This window comes from Anastrepha ludens, chromosome 4 (genome assembly GCF_028408465.1).
Source record: "Anastrepha ludens isolate Willacy chromosome 4, idAnaLude1.1, whole genome shotgun sequence".
In the NCBI taxonomy this organism is placed as follows: domain Eukaryota; kingdom Metazoa; phylum Arthropoda; class Insecta; order Diptera; family Tephritidae; genus Anastrepha; species Anastrepha ludens.
This window is the reverse complement of record NC_071500.1, coordinates 24,396,743-24,413,972: the sequence shown is the minus strand read 5'-3', so window position 1 is coordinate 24,413,972 and position 17,230 is coordinate 24,396,743. Positions and strand designations below refer to the sequence as shown.

The 17,230-nt window shown below is 39.9% G+C and overlaps 1 protein-coding gene across 1 annotated transcript; it reads right to left on the bottom strand.

The window, feature by feature from the left end:
• Positions 1 to 16,212: 16,212 nt before the first annotated feature.
• Positions 16,213 to 17,015, bottom strand: LOC128861521 (larval cuticle protein F1-like). Its single transcript, XM_054099713.1, has 2 exons — positions 16,746 to 17,015; positions 16,213 to 16,676 (listed from the first exon to the last, which is right to left on the bottom strand). The coding sequence occupies exons 1-2, from the start codon at positions 16,755 to 16,757 to the stop codon at positions 16,326 to 16,328; spliced, it is 363 nt and encodes a 120-aa protein (XP_053955688.1). The 5' UTR covers positions 16,758 to 17,015; the 3' UTR covers positions 16,213 to 16,325.
• Between the last annotated feature and the right edge of the window lie 215 nt (positions 17,016 to 17,230).

Genomic DNA, 17,230 nt, shown 5'->3' with positions numbered 1-17,230 from the left:
TTGCAGTTAAGTGTTATTCTAGAAACTCCTGTACTGCACAGAACTTGCACTTTGAATTACATTCAATCTGCGATACAATTAAATATTTTACTATGAAAAAGGAGAACAGCGATTTCTTAAGCCTTTTTCTAATAGCATTCGCCCTGACCGGGTACAAAATTGTATTATTAACTGCTCTATTATTGCCCCTGGCTGGCGCGCTTTGTTAATCTCGGCCAAAATCGCGTAAGCGGTTATCGCGCCAATTAAGAAGAAGAGATTATTGCCCCAGACAACAATATCAAAAAATAAAAAAATATTCCGTCCCGAACTATCTTTAATTGGAAATATAAGAAAACGCGAATGGTTACATTTATTTTTTTACTAATTTGGGAAATGGAATTCTTTTACTAATTATTTTGCAACTTAATATAAAAGCCCACAAATTGAGTTATGCTTAATTGATCGCCATGGCTAATATGAAAATCGACAGGATCAAAATTAACACACAATTCATGCCGGACACACTTTTCCCGAATATAGTTTGCGGACAATGTGCCTGTTTTCTTTCCCACCAGTCGTCTCCTTCTCGGTCTAACCGGCGCCCAGATGAGCACACCAAGAAAAGCCAAGTTCTTCTCCAGCTGATCTTTCCAACGTAGGGGAGGCACTCCTCTTTCTCTGCTACCACCAGCTGGTACCGATCGAATATTTTCATAACTGGAGCGTTTATATCCATTCGGACGACATGACCCAGCCAACGAAGCTGCTGAATTTTTATCTGCTCATACAGCTTTTTTTTCTATCGCCTATGATACCCGCCGACACCAACGTGCAAAGACCAATAATCTTCGGCAGAATCTTTCTTTCAAACAATACAAGGGACACCTCATCGACTATCAACGTCGTCCATAGTTCCTTAAAAAAATGGAAAACAATTAAAGCAAAATTCTAAAGAAAAAATATGATTACTTAAAATATTAAAAAAAAACAAATTGCGATCATATATTAGAAAATCAAAAAGCAGTGATAAAAACTGATTAGCCTTTGAAGAGTGAATATCTCGAAGCTAGTTTTAACCGGTCAATGGCTATTTGACAGACATTCCTTGAGATTAGACTTCTCTCCCATGAATATTGTAGGTAAGAATTTGTTCGATTCTCTTACGGAACTGCTTGGCGTGGGGATGGGACCAATCCTGCGCTTTATAAGAGCCACAAAATGGTTTCACGAAGGAACATAAATAAGGTCTACGTGAGTTGGTCGTAGAGGTCGACCGACTACCACTGAACCTAACCTAATCTAAGAGTAAGAGGTGAGAAAACATCTCACGTTGCATGCAGCTTATATTTACCCACCACATGTCCTATTAAACCTTTTCAGTTTGTAACAAAATAATTTTGTGCATGAACCCATTTCAATGTTCTCTCTAAATCATGCGGGCGTACTCACTTTATAACCTTTAGTAATTTTTGGCAATATCTTAGAAAAAGTCTTCACTCTGAAAATTAAAACGTTAACCTTGTATCTTTTAGCATAGCCTTGAGGCACAAACAGTTGGTTTTTTGTGAGAACCTTTTTCATGGCAGAAATTCGCAAGGAGGTTTGACATTGCCTAACCGATATTAGAAAAAAAGCCATTAGTGTTTAATGCCCACATGGGATTTCGAACTCAGGGCCAACCTAGTAGTCACGCACAAGAACATTCACCCACTGCGGCCGCCAATATATGTTCATAAATACAAAATACATTAAAGCACATTTTTCATGCTAAGAAAAAGTCACTGCCTATTTGCGAAATTCTTCTCACAATCTAATCGACCCGCCGAAATATCATTAATTAAACTTGCCCAATATTTTTAGCTCTGGCACGCTATTAATTACCAGCTTTTTCTAAATCAACTTATATGTAAATATGTATATTATGTGCACTGTGCACCGGCAAGTAGTTATTTCGTGCAGTGTATGGCAAGTAATCAATGTGATTCGAAATTTATCCGAAACCATTCATAACCCATAAAATTCTTCGCCACCACATCCCGCGGTTTAAACGCCATTGATAGCCTCAAACATTAAGCGGAATATCCGTCAAAATGTCTGTGTGCGACCACATCAACGCCAACTATTTGACCGGCCAATCAAGCTGTAACTTGTCAAGCGAAAATATTAACACGAAGTTGCAGTTTTGCACAACAACAATAGCAGCAATATTTGAGGGAGCAGCAGCAAATTGCTACCTTCGCATTTTAATTATAGTTTGCAACGTTTCAAGCGGTCGAAAGAACTGTTCGCAGATAACAAAAGCCCCTACAAGAAAAACTGTAACTATTTAATTGCAATTATTTCTGTTTCTTTAATTTCAGCTATTTACGAATATTGGCCGAAAGTGGATTATAATGCATAGAATGCTACTGACTTGATACTTTTTATGAGGTTTATTACTTATTTATTTTGTCATAATAATTCCCATCAGCTCTGCTTTGATTTTATGGAGAAATTTCAGAAGAAATCTCATACAAATGACAGGGTACAACGAAATCCAGCCTTTCTCAAAACAACCAAATGCCGCCACTGCCTTATGGTAAAGATGGCTAAGAAATAATTTCTATACTTTTCTGGCCAGACTTTTTCGACTTTGGACGTGGGTTTAACATATTTCTATTATAGCTGACGACTTGAGCTTCTAGGTAGTTTTCTAAAATTTAATTTTGCGTCGATTTAAGGATATATCCTTTTAAAAAGGATCTTCGAACAGGACGAAGAAAGGCAGACCTGGATACCCAACCAAGGGTTTTAAAAAAGATGTCCCACGTAGGATTAAAGGGTGTCAAAGTTAATTGTATCCATCTTAGATGAAGCAGCAATTGTATGTGGCTTACCTTTTATATTTTGCGCTCAATAACGAAAACACAGTAAATAATGATGAAAACCGCGTTACTGTTTTTCAAACTATTCTCCCTCGAAGTCAAAACACTTCTGCATGCGCTTGAACCAATTTTCTTTGTCGACACGCATTTATTTTTGATGTTCGAGAAGAAAAATAAATAATTAGGTGCCAAATAATGGCTGTTAAATGGATGACCCATTAATTCGATCTTTTGAGTACAAAAAAACTCTTGTACGAGTCGAAACAGTCGAAACGAGAGAGCTCGCATTGGCTTGGTGAAGGATGATTCGTCGTCGGCGGTCAGTTTCCAATAAATGGCTGTGCACCACTCAGGGTTGACTGATTTAAGTTTCCTATTGGTACAGTTGCGGCATGTGCAGATTTTCCGAAAAAGCAGGCGACCATTCGGTGCTACTTCTGCGAACCACTTTTGCTGAATTAAGCTCGCCTAAGAACACCTGTGGTTTCTAGCTTATATTCAAAATTCATCATAGATGCGCTTTGAATCACCGCCGCTAAATTTTTTCAACATTTCTTTAACCAATCGACACGACTCCTTTTTCGGGCAATTGTCAAATTATGCGGTATCCAACAGGAACAAATTTTCTTGAGAACCAATGTTAATGCAATATTGAACCTATGCTGCTCTCATTAATCCCCACGATTGCCTTTATATCGCGATATGACACATGATGTTTTCAATTTACGCACAATCGACGGCCACGTTAGAACTCATTATACCAACATTTCATAGAGGCGAAGTGGGGTGCTTCAGCGACAAAAGTCAAAGTAAGTTGATCAATGCACTCTTAATCCTAATGTCTCAATAATGTCTCAATAATCCTCGTCGAAAATCACAACAAAACTGTATCATCTTATGAGCGAGATGAATTTTTCAACTCACTGAAAAAAGAACAAATAAAGCTCGAAAGTCCATATCTTATATGTAAGTTTATGCTAGAAAATATCAAACTTTTCGATAGAAATATCAAATTACAGCTCATCAAATGTAGTGTTGCAAAGGCGCAATATACATATAATATAAAAGTCAAAAGAAGCCTTTGCAGCAAATTAACCTACTACCTAATTCTCATACGACTCTTTTTTTAACCTCTTCATGGAAAATAAAAAGAACACATGAAGCAGATATAAGAGTGAATGAATAAATGAAAAAGAGATTTGCACTCCAACTTTAAGTTTGGTAAATAAAAGATGCCGTAGCCGAATGGGTTGATTTCCATTCGAAAGTGCGTTGGTTCGAAGATTTGGCGTGCTTGAAACATTAAAATGACAGAAAACGGTTTTTCTAATACAGATCGCTCTCGGCTAGCAAATCTCCGAATGTATTTTCGAAGCCGGCTTTAAACTTTAGGCACCTCCATTTGCGGAACAACATCAAGACGCACACCACAAGTAGAAGGAGGAGCTCGACCAAACACCTAACAGAAGTGTGTTCTTCTTCTTCAGATCTTTAATTCCTCGTGAGAAATAGGGCATCAACCACACCTGCGCGCCATCTTGTGCAATTTTTGGCAATGTACTTCAATTGGTTCCAGCTCTTTCCGACGCTTCAGCTTTCCTTTCAACTGTTCACTTCCAAGTTTCCCTTGGTCTATCAGGCTACCGATCAACATTCATGGGAAGGTTCCACTCTAATGCCTTTCTTGTAATGCATGCATCGTTTGTATTTTTTATTTATTATTATTATTGTAATTTTTATGTACCTTTACTTGAAAACCCGACGCGAAATTCAAACATATATTGAATTAAAAAAGACCAAAGTTGTGGAAAAACAAGTCTTGGGCTCCCCGCCGAAACAATGCTTCGTTCAATTCCGCATTGTCTGTTGTACGGTGAAAGCAACACTCATACTGAAAGAGATAAAAGAAGAAGACCACCAGCACTGTTTCGAACAATGAATGACTTGCATGGAGCATAATAGGGATATGTAATAGTCACACTTCTTATAATTATTTCAATGAAAAGTGAAAACTGCCCGCAGAGTCTCAAAATCCAAAAAATTAAGTTGACGCGCACCAGAAATAGCAGGAGGAGCCCGGCCAACTACCACAACATGTGTAAGGGCCAATTACTTACTTTTATTTTTTATATTAAATACAAGATATATTTAGTAAGGGGTTTTCCAATAGGAGGTGTTATTTTGATATTCAAAGAAAAATGTTTTTTTTTATATTAATATAAATGATAGGCTGTTTATTTCATTATAAAAAGGAAAGTATGCCGTTAATAGTGGAAAATAACATCAGGCAACTAACCACCACGACCACGTTTACAGAACAATATCCTTTTCATGAAATTTTCCATAACTGAATTGCAAAGTGGCTGCCCTATGTCTTCGATAGCCTCACGAATTCCATTTTTGAGGTCTTGAATCGACCCTGGGCTGTTGGCTAGACCTTCTCTATCACGTGACCCCAAAGAAAAAAGTCACAAGGTGTTAAATCACAAGATCTTGGTGGCCAATTGTGATCACCTCTTCGGGAGATAACACGGTCCGGAAACTTTAGTAATTCCCAAACTAAGTAACCTAAAAACAAAACCGTTTTTGATACTATTTTGTATATAATGCTGCAAAATTGAACGGGTGCTTATATAAAAAAGTTATATTGAGAGAGTTACTTCAAAAGCCACAAGGGCATTCTTTGCCTGTACAAGGCTTTTTGGTAAGACATGGGGACTAAGCCTTAGACCTTCTGGACATTCACCACAGTTGTAAAACCCATAGTCACTTATGCATCCTTAACATGGTGGCCCAAGGTCAAGCAAAGAAAGGCGGCAAACGAATTAAGCAAACTGCATCGCCTGGTATGTGTTGGTATTACAGGGGCTATGAAAACGTGTCCCACGGATGCATTGGGTGTGCTCCTGAACATACCACCGCTTCCAATTCTAATTGAAATTGAAGCTCGCTCGAGTGCCTTAAGACTAAAAGGTATATCTGAACTTAAAAGTGGGGATATGAAAGGACATTTAAAGATCTTAGAAGACTTCCTACATAGTCCCATTCTTCATAGGGATGATATACTATCACCCAAACCAATACTCTTCAGGAACTTCCAAGTTATAATCAATGAACGAACAGACTGGAGAACTAACTCTATCACTTTCAAACCTGGCTCCCAGCTATGGTTTACTGATGGGTCCAAATTGGAAAATGGTAGAACAGGGGCAGGAATCAATGGGCCCAAGTTCAAAAAATCGATTCCGATGGGATCCTACCCAACAATATTCCAGGCAGAAATACATGCCATTGAAATATGTGTGAGAGAATGCCTTAGAAGGAAAATGAGAGGTACTCACATCTACATACTTTCAGATAGCCAAGCGGCTTTAAAAGCCCTTCTATCAACAACCATCACCTCTAAATTGGTAAACGATTGCCTAAACCTCCTAAACACGTTAGGAAACCTCAACACAGTAACACTATGTTGGATTCCGGGACATGAAGGACATGAGGGAAATGAAATGGCTGACGACCTTGCAAAACAAGGAGCAAATATGCAACTTACTGGTCCTGAGCCTTTCTGTGGACTGACAAAAGGCCACATTAATGAATTCCTTAGGAAATGGGAGGAAAGAAAACTTGCCGCACACTGGCTAAACTGTGCCGGTCAGCGTCAAGCCAAACTATTCCTAAGTCCCAACAAAGGAATATCTGACAAACTTCTCTCACTAAACAGAGCAGATCTGCGTCTTTTAACCGGATACCTTACAGGTCACTGCAGCCTGAGGTACCATCTAAACAATATTGGTCTATCCGAGACCAATGTCTGCCGCTTTTGCGAAATGGACATAGAAAGCTCAGAACATGTGCTTTGTGAATGTCCTGCGTTGGGCAGACAAAGACTTCACCATCTTGGTGGTATCGTAGTATCTCCATGCAATCTTTGGAACAACAAACCCAAAACTGTGCTAAAATTTCTAAAAAGCCTAAAACTCTAGGGTTACAAAATAGGCCTTTCACAATAGATCAGCTCTGGTCGCAGTGCATAATGGCCTTCTAATAATAATAATAATATAAAAAAGTCTTGATTTCGAATTTATGAAAAATGCACCTGTTATAGGGACGTTAAAAAATATGTTTGTATGTATGCCTGTAAAGTGCTGAAGTGCTAAATTCATACTACTAAATTGGCCTCTGGTCGCATTTGTTGAGCGAAAACAAAACCGATTCGTATGAATGTTATGGCCTCTGGCTATAAATGTGCGTAAACGAAACAGTGACAGCAAAATTCCAACTACAACTACAAGCATCAACCAAAAATACAGTAGCTCAAAATGAAAAAGTATTGTATGACTGCAACGCTTTTGTTATTAAATAGCAATTTTTATGTTCTGCCTGCTCGTTGGTCATGTGTTAAACCGCCACTGAGCGGCTGAAGTTGCGTCTCGCCGAGCCCACTGGTTCTTTCGCCACATTTACAATGTTGGCAATGTATGAATTATTACTCCATTTGGCCATTATGTGGCAATGGGTTCATGTACATATATATGTAAGTGTATTAAGAGCGCATAGTGTTGTGCCTGGGAAACTACCATACACACCACATGTGCCTACGGCTGGGGCACGTTGCAGCAGTTGAAGCAGTTGCAACAAAGCTACATACAATATAAATCGATTGTAGTCAATGAAAAATTGTTGCATTGCATTACATTTTCAGCATTTATTCACCCGAAACTATTTATTTATAGCACATGAAGTTATGCGCAAGATTTTTTTTTTCTTCTAGTGCGGCACAACAAAACTCGAAATCATAACAATTAAAATTAGCAGCTTTTATAACTGAGACAATGCGAATGCTTCAAAGACAATCTAAACACTACTTTGAATAAAGATACAAAGAAACATATGTACTGATATGTATGTATGTTACTGATAAAAGATTTCTTAATGCCTTCGTGGAGCATGTAAATGCTTATGCTTTTGGCTGTAAAAGTATCACCGCTGCCCGTGGTCTATACTACTTTCAAATACGCCAGTAAGTGCGTACTCGTAGCGTTGATCTCTCGAAAAACTTCTTCTTGCTTCTAGTAGCTCCTGCAAATGTGCTAATCAAAAGAGCTAATTGCTCAAATATTGTGTAAATGAATGAAATTGATTCACTGATTCCACAAGGAGCGCATCTAGGCCCACTTTTTTTTTTTTATTAATGACCCGCCGGAACAATTTTGCAGAATGCCTTACGTATGCAAATGATGTGAACCTATTTTTTGAGATTCGTAAAACCACTGATTGCATTGATCTCCAATCTGATTTGATTAATTTCATTGATTGGTGTTCCTCAAATAATTTGCGGAATATTAATGCGAGGGGAGTTCAATAAGTACCAGTGTTAGACATGAAGACACATTTTTGCAAAAAATTTTATTTTTCAACATAGTCCTCTTTTAGAAAGATGCACTGCTCCCAACGCTCCGACTATTTTTTATCCCCTCCCAAAAATAGGATTTGTTGAACTCTCCAAAATACGCATCTGTCTCGGCTATGACTCTCTCGTTTGAACTAAATTTTTTTTACGTGAGCCATTTCCTTCATGCAGTTTGGCGGCGACAACTCCGGATGAATGTGGTGGTGCGTTATCGTGGTGAAACAACACCTTCTTTTTCGCCAAGTGCGGCCGTGTCTACTACAACTTTTTTCCACTTTTTGTGAAAGCGAAACAATTACTAACTGCAGTATTGTCCAGTGACCGTTCATCCTTCTGCTAAAAAATTCATGAGAATGGCACAGTTCGCATCCCAAAAAATCTTTGCACTGACCTTTCCGGCCGATGGGACTGTCTTTGTCTTCTTTGGATCAGATTCACCAGGGGATATCCATTGCTTAGATTGTAGCTTTGAATTTGAAAAGGTCGAGCCAAGGAGCACCAGGAGATTTGGTGGCTCCTAAAACACTCAGGCTAAAGAGCCCATTGTTTTAAACTCTGGAAAGGGGGTAGATAGTCAAGGAGGGGAGGAGAAAAGTATCAGAGAAAGAGATAGGAAAGAATAGAGACAGAGATAGAGATAGTTAGTCCTGTGAGAATTTTCCAGATTCTTTGGCAAATCTGTAAATATTCTCCTTTAGAGAACGAATATTACTCATTCTCATGACATCGGAACCCGATACTCGTAGCCTTGCTCTAGCAAAGGCAGGACACTCACAGAGAAAGTGCTCAGTGCTATCCGCCTCCTCCAAGCATGACAGGTACATGATGATGGTCATATGCTGACCCCATGGGTTGTGTCCTGTCATGATGCCGACCATCAACCGAATATTTTTCCTTCTAAGTTTTAGTAGAAAGTTCGACAGTTTTCTGTTCGGACTTGTCACAAAACACTTTGCAGTTCTGCATCGTTCTAGACCGGACCATCGCTCTTTATGTAGATTGCCTACATAATCGCTGATCCAATTCTTGATTCCTGCGGGACTGATTCCGATTATTGGCTCTGGCCCCTGTGGAGGCACCGCTGATCCACGGTTGGCCAATTCGTCGGCAATTTCGTTTCCTTGAACACCGGAGTGTCCTGGAACCCATATAAGTACAAGCCTGTTTTGTCTTGCGACAGAATTAAGCTTCTTCTTACATTCTTGAACAATCTTTGAGGTTTGCTTCGCGTTCTCCAGGGCCTTCAATGCAGCCTGACTGTCACTGAAGACTCCAATCTGTTTCCCGCTCCATCTCCTCTCGATTATCCATTCGGCTACTTTTAGGATGGCAAAAAGTTCTGTTTGGAAAACAGTTGCCATTCCCCCCATAGCATAGTGATACTTATTACTATCGTTTAAGTACCATCTGGCTCCAGACCCTATTTCATTCTTGGACGCATCGGTAAAGAAAATATCCGCCAAACCTCCCTGAATGCATTCTGGATTGCTCCATTGCTCACGCAATGGAAATCTGACATCAAATTTCCTTCCAAATGAAACTGTGGGTATCAGGTCATCTTTAGGTGCTAAAAACAGTGGATTCTGCTCCGACAGCAACTTAAAGATTTCTCTGTGTCCCGAAGTTCCATCTTCGTGCCAGAAACCATATTTATGGAGTCTACACATTGCTTTTATTGCTTCCTGTTGTATCTTAAGATCTAGGGGGAGCAAATCAAGCATAGCATTTAGGGCATCACCAGAGGTTGTATTCATGGCACCCGTGATGCATAAACATACACTTCTTTGCAGCCTGTATAGTTCCCGGATTGTGGACTTAACCATGCTCCGTCGCCACCAGACCACAGAAGCATAAGTGATGATTGGTCTGATAAGTGCTGTGTATATCCATAGGACCACGGCATTGCTGAAAAATCTAGAATGCACGATTCACCCTCAGTGAAACGTGTGTCTCCCAAGTCAGCTTCTTATCCAAGATTACTCCTAGATATTTGACTTCGTTGGAAAGACCAAGTGTCACACCTTTCAGTGTTGGAAGACTGAGTCCATCCAATTTCCGTTTTCTCGTAAACAAGACTATGGTTGTTTTGTTCGGATTAACGGAAAGACCTTGTCTCTTGCACCAGTCATCGATTTTGTCAAGAATCCTCTGCACTTTCGTGCAAAGCCTCCTTAAGGATTTATCTGATGTTAGCGCACAGACGTCGACGGCATATGCTTGGACGTGAAAGCCGAGTTCCTGCTTCTCCACTAATAGAGAGTCTACGACGAAGCACCACAGCAGCGGAGAAAGAACATCCCCTTGGGGACATCCTTGCTTGACCCTGACTGTGATTTGTTCGTCACTGCTCCCACCAGCGGTTAACAGCCTCCCAGAGAGCATGGAATATATCCATTTTATAATGGCTTGATTAACTCCGTGTCGTTCGGCAGAAGAACATATCGAGCCGAAAGTGGCATTATCAAAAGCCCCCTCAATGTCCACGAACACGCCCATTGTGTATTCGTCAGCTTCCAGCCCGGCTTCAATCTTGCTAACAAGATCGTGTAAGGCTGATTCACATGATTTTCCACTCTGGTAAGCGTGTTGATTTCTACTAAGTGGGCTTCTCGGCAATACCCCCACTCGAATATGTTTCTCCACTACTCGTTCCAGACTTTTCAACATGAGCGATGTCAAACTGATTGGTCTAAAACTTTTTGCTAGGGAATAGTCATCTTTTCCTGGTTTCGGAATAAATACTACTCTTACTCGTCGCCATTGGGATGGTATACAACCAAATGCAAGACAGGCTGTGAAGGTCCTCTTCAGGGCCTCAATCAGCCTGTCTTCTCCTTTTTTAAACATTGCTGGATATATTCCGTCAGGTCCAGGGGACTTAAAGTTCTCCAAGGAAGATAAGGAAAACCTTATCGATTCCCTTGTAACTATCCGACTAGCAATATACCAGCTGTACCTAGAGGTTCCACCGTTGCTACCATTATTGTTCATGCCACTCTCTACTTCAGAGAGAGTTCTGCTACCCGGAAAATGGGTTTGGCTTAGTTTCTGGTGTGTAACTGTAACTGTAACTGTTACTTCGCACACTTTCGTTTGTCGATCAACGAGAATCATGCCGTGAACTTTTTGAATGATTTCCTCGGTAAACTGTTGGGCGTCCTGGTCGCTCCTCATCAAAAACGGATGTTCGTCCACGTTCTCGCATTTTTATCATCCAAAAAAAAGAGCGAATTACCGAACGACATTCCCCTCTTTCCATCTTAGCGGAAACACGTCTTACTCGAATAGCTCCCAAATCGAAACTAACCTATGAATCCTTCTGAAATTTGTTTTGCCGTCGTTTGATAGATGGCAGCACTAAATGGTCATGAGTTGTGCTGCAATAAAACTATTATAAACTAACATATTCTAGTCTCATTGACTATTTTGTGTCGAAAGCCTTCACGATTATCCTTTTCATATGTAGGAATATTTCCGACTTTATTTATCCGTTAACTCACAAAGCGCCGTGCCTATGCTTATTGCGTAGTCACTTGGACTACTGTTGCATAATCTGGAATCCGTATAATCAACTATGGTTGGTTGGTTGGTTTAAGGGTGACCCCGCATCGGAGTGCCACATAGACCGCAAGTTGGGTCCGTTGTGTTGCCCTAGAGCTCAATATGTTATATGATTTCCCCACCTAACCGAGATTTTGGTCAAAGATATTAATTCGTTTCGAGAATTTGATGAGAGACTCGATTTTTAGGTTCGAGAGTCCTGAAAGATTGTCAATTGTTGGAGAGCCAAGAAGAGCGAGTCGACTTCTGGCTAGACCGGGACAACTGCACAGCAAATGTCTGCTCGATACTTCCTCATCTTCGTCCTCGCAGTATCTGCACAGGTCGTTTTGAGGAACCCCGAGCCGACGTGCGTGAGTGCCCAAAAGGCAGTGGCCGGTGATAAGAGATATTATATGCCTTAGTTCGTGTTTCGAAAGACTTATAAGGGTTTTTGTCTGTTTCAGATTGTAGGATGGCCAGATTTGTCTGGTCGTAACGCAAATAGTTTCCACTCGCCACCTCCGATCAGCAATGCGGTGAAATTCTCGATCAATGAGCAATTTACATGTTGAGAGCGGAATGTGGATTGTGGGTAAGCTACTAACATTTGATTGCGCAGCTCCAGCTCTTGCGAGCTCATCAGCTTTGCAGTTACCTTCGAATCCACTGTGACCCGGTATTCAGATAACTTGGACAGAATTCTGAACACTTATCTCGTTAAGAGATAAGAGACAGGATCGAACCACATCTGAGTGAGTATAAGAGGAGCTGAGTGCTCGAACGGCCGCTTGACTGTCGGTGAAAAAGCGGATATCATCTAGTGATATTCTATTTTCTAAGAGAGTTTTCGCAGCATACCAGATAGCGCATACTTCCGCTTGGAAAACGCTACAGTAGTCGGGTAATCTAAATGATAGATTGATGTGAGGGGAATTGGAAAAGATTCCAAATCACACAAAATCTTGTTTTGAACCATCTGTATATATAATCAGAGGGCCATCGATTTCGGTTAGATTTGTCTTCCATTCTTCCCTAGTTGGGAGTGAACAGGAGAATAGCAAGGGTGGTGATGGAAGACTTACATGATAGTCTATGTCGGAAGAGATAACAGTGTTCCTGTTCAGTATGGCCGAATGGCCAAGATACTTATTCCATTTCGATATAGCATTCATGCGTGTCGCTGCTTTCGCTGCAATCGCTTTGCCAGCCAGATCGATAGGGAACAAGTGAAGCAACGTATTTAGAGCCTTAGTAGGTGTTGTACTTAACTCGATCAATTGTGGCTACTCTACACCGTTTTTCGAGTGCTGTCCACCATACAACCACACCGTAGAAGAGTATCGGTTTGATGATCGAGGTATATATCCAATTAATGATCCGAGGTGAAAAACCCCAGGTTTTGCCTATAGCTTTCTTACAAGTATAAAGAGCTATGAAAGCTTTTTTACATCTGTTTTCGATGTTCAATTTCCAACTCAACTTCCTATCTAGAATAACTCCTAGATATTTAGCTGAATCAGATAGGAGTAATGATTCCCCTTTTAAGGTTATTGTTTGCAGTGGAGGAGATTGTTGTTTCTTATTGAAGAGAACAAGATCTGTCTTTGCTGGATTCGCATTTAGTCCGCATTCGGTTCACCATTTTGACAGAATATTGATTGAGCGTTGCATGAGCTCAGTGAGGGTATTCAGGTGTTTGCCTGACACGCAGAGAGCAATGTCATCTGCATAGACAGCCTGCTTTTTCATGATTTCGATACAAACTGTTTACAGCGAGATTCCAGAGAAGGGGTGAAAGTACTCCGCCTTGAGGAGTGCCTTTGACGGCGTACAATCTCATGCGGCTTAACCCAAGCTCTGAAGTGATTATTCTATTTTGGAGCATTTGTTCGATCATCTTTCGGATGGAGTAATTAATACCCAATTTGGCAATTTCAGACAAAATAGCATTGGGTTCAATATCAACTATACACTATTAATTTTGAAAAAGTTCAAAAAATTTTTACAAAAACTCCTTTGCGTACTTTTTCAGGGCCGAATGGTCTCCCAAACTATATTGGCAGGCGAGCAACGATGTCTTTGTTCATATACACAAAAAGAATGCAGCCTGTGCAGCGCGATGACCGCTTTGCCGCTAAACATTCTAAAACATCCTTTAGTACAACAAAAACTATTTCATTCACAAACGCAAGTGCATATTTTTCAAAGCAAGGCTCGTTCAATCACAAAACGATCCCACCACATCTTCCAGCAACCAGCTTGAGCTATTCATAAGCCTATTTTTCTTGAGGAAGACAAAAATATTTGGTAATCCGTCAATATTTGTCGTGCCCGACATAAAAATCAGGCTAGGCGACTTCAGGTAGTAGTAGTAGTCTGGTAAAATACTAATTTTTTATAGATTTTTTTTAGGAATTTTTTTTTTTTAAGAAAATAAAATGCGATCGTTTTGATTTCATATACTACCTTCAATGCTAAGATGAGAAAGGAAAAGATTTTTCGTCCTACATTCGGAAAATTCAGCCTACACAGCGAAACAACCGCTAACGGACTGAGGAAAGCGTAAACGGTGACCGCTCCAATCAAGAAGAAGAAGAAAATATTCGTTGTTATTTAATCGCAATACGGGCCACTTTGGAATGCGTTTTTGAACGTTTGAAGCTTATTGTCACCATAAAATCCAACGGAAGACATTAACGATGTTTTACTGCACTTAATATTAACTTTCGCCTTCGACATCAAACTAGTACTATTATATGGTAGATAAATTTTAGCTCAGTTCATTCAATATTCATTTTAATACCACAGCTATCAAAGCTTCATAGGCCATGCAATTTTAAAACAATACGCTCTTTAAATTAACTTCAAAATTATCCATCGCAATCTTCAAGAATATGTATTAGACAGCTTTAAAAATCCTCCTAAAAGTATGTAAACATAAACTAGCTTTTGCACATGCGCAGTGTATGATTATTTATGTATGTACGTATCGATGAACAAATGTACATAGGTACATACTTACGGGCAGTGCCGCATGCAGGCATTGAGGACGTGCTTTGGGTCATTTATTGCGATTAATATACAAAATGTACTTGAAACTGTAGTTGTTACTTAATTTGCGATTCACAGCTGCAATGTGTACATGTATTTTATGTGCATCGACGTATACTTATGTACATCCACATATGAAAGTACAGTGTCGCTTAAAATTAATCTAATAGCAATAACTTACAAATATAACTATGTAGGCTCTAACCAAACTTTATATACCCACGCATATTTTGGTAAAATTTTATTTGGGGTGGCCAAACACCCATAAAAGATGTACACACCATCCCGCTCGGCTACGGCGGCCACCAGTACATACCTCTTGAAAAAGTTCCCGGAATATATTCAGAAAATTGAAAATAAAAGTTTATTCCTCAAAAGAAATATTATCGTCTTCAAAGTACTCGCCATCAACTGCAACGCACTTATACCAATATATATAATGGTTTTTGACTTGGTCAAACAGAAGAAAAGCACAGTGAGCCAAATAAGGTGAACTCGATGAATGTTGGATGGTATTCGCTTCGTTCTTGGTCAAAAATTCGTGGATAATAATGACACTAGGCGACGGCCTTATCATGGGCCAAAATACATGAGATAAATTCCCACAAATCATTTATTTCTGGCAAAAATTCAAGGCGTAAATACAATTATACTCCATAAAACCGTGAGCATTGCTTTCTTTTGTGACTGAAAACGACATGGTTTTTTTTGGTCTTCGTTCATTCGGAGCTCTCCACTCACCCGCCTGATGTTTGGATTGCGTATCGTACCTACTCATAAACCCATGTCTCGTCTCCAGTAATGATGCGTTTGATGGATGGATGGATGTTGGCGGTCTGATATAATATATGTAAATCGAAACGTAACTGTTTATTGAACTCATACCAAACAGTGTATGCTCGAAGCTGTCAGTGATTCGGAAAATGACACCAGCAACATACATACATAGGTACATACATACAAGTGTACACATAAGCAGAAATTTCTATTCGCGTACCAAGATGCGGTACTGAGAAAACTCAAGGCTGAAATATAATATCATCTTATACCTGAGTAAAACAGGTGTATAAAATAGGATAGGTTAAAGCAAAATGCCTTCAAATAAAAAAAAAAAACGAAAACAAATACAATCTATAAAAAAAGCATTAGATTTGGCTTACACTTAACCGAAGTGACGCTCACCAGTGATGGATAATCGAAGCCTCACTGTATTAACATTACGACGATGCAGAATTTATTGTGTATGAAGAAAGAAAATAAGCTTTTTACCCTTTTTTAAACTCTCATACAAAGCAGACAATCAAATCGAAGTACACGAATGACCTACTGGAAGATATAAACTTATTAAATGACCAAACACTTTTTTTCGGCAACTTTTATAAAGTCTGCAATTTAATTTATTCCTGTTCGTAATCGAACTGCTTATCACAGCTTAGAAAATATGTAAGTAGGACTGTTATCCGCATTGCAAATATCTATTTCTTCAGCACAGCAACGGCGGGAGCGGCAGCGACAACTGGGGCAGCAGCATAAGCAGCTGGGAAAGCGGCGGAGTGAGCAATAGAGTGTGCTGAGTAGCTGCTGGCGTATGGGGCAACGTAACCAGCATAGCCGGCGTGGTAAGCAGCAGCCACTGGAGCAGCGTAGGCAGCGGCTAAAGGAGCGGCTACGGGAGTAGCATAAGCGGCAGCTAAAGGAGCACCGACTGGAGCTGCATAAGCAGCGGCAACTGGAGCGGAGTACGCAAGAGCGGCAGGTGCAGCCAACAGACTGGGCTTAGCAGCACCGAAGACAACAGCGAAGAGAGCAAGGAAGCAGACAGCGAACTGTAGGAAGAGAGAAGAAATTTTTAAGTAATATTACAATTTTTTTATTAAATCTTTCAGTAAACTTACCAACTTGAACATTTTGTAGGTTTTGGTTTTTGCTGAAGAATAGACTTCTTTATAATCGAAGAGGTTTGTAAATTGTGATGTCAATTGTCAACAAACCCCCGACTTTTATATGAAATTCGTACAGCGAAGCAGCTAACACATTATTAGCATATAGAGTTGTCCCCAAAATGAGCCTTGAAATAACGAAAATAACTGGCTTGTATACCAAGTAGAAAATTATGCGTCACGGCGTGCTACTGTTGCTACTGGTACTGATTTTCAAGTCGTTGTACACTTTTAAATTGTTGGTGTACTTTGTGTGGAGTACTTGCGACAATAAAATTAGCATGAACTAAGGTCACTTGCACACCGATAGATTGTTTCTTATGCAGGTGGCCGCTTAAACCCTCGCACTTCATGACTTGCCATGAATAAATAGTCTAATTATACACCTTAAAGCACCAAACTAATAAATTGGATGTGTGAATAAGGGACCACTGGGTACC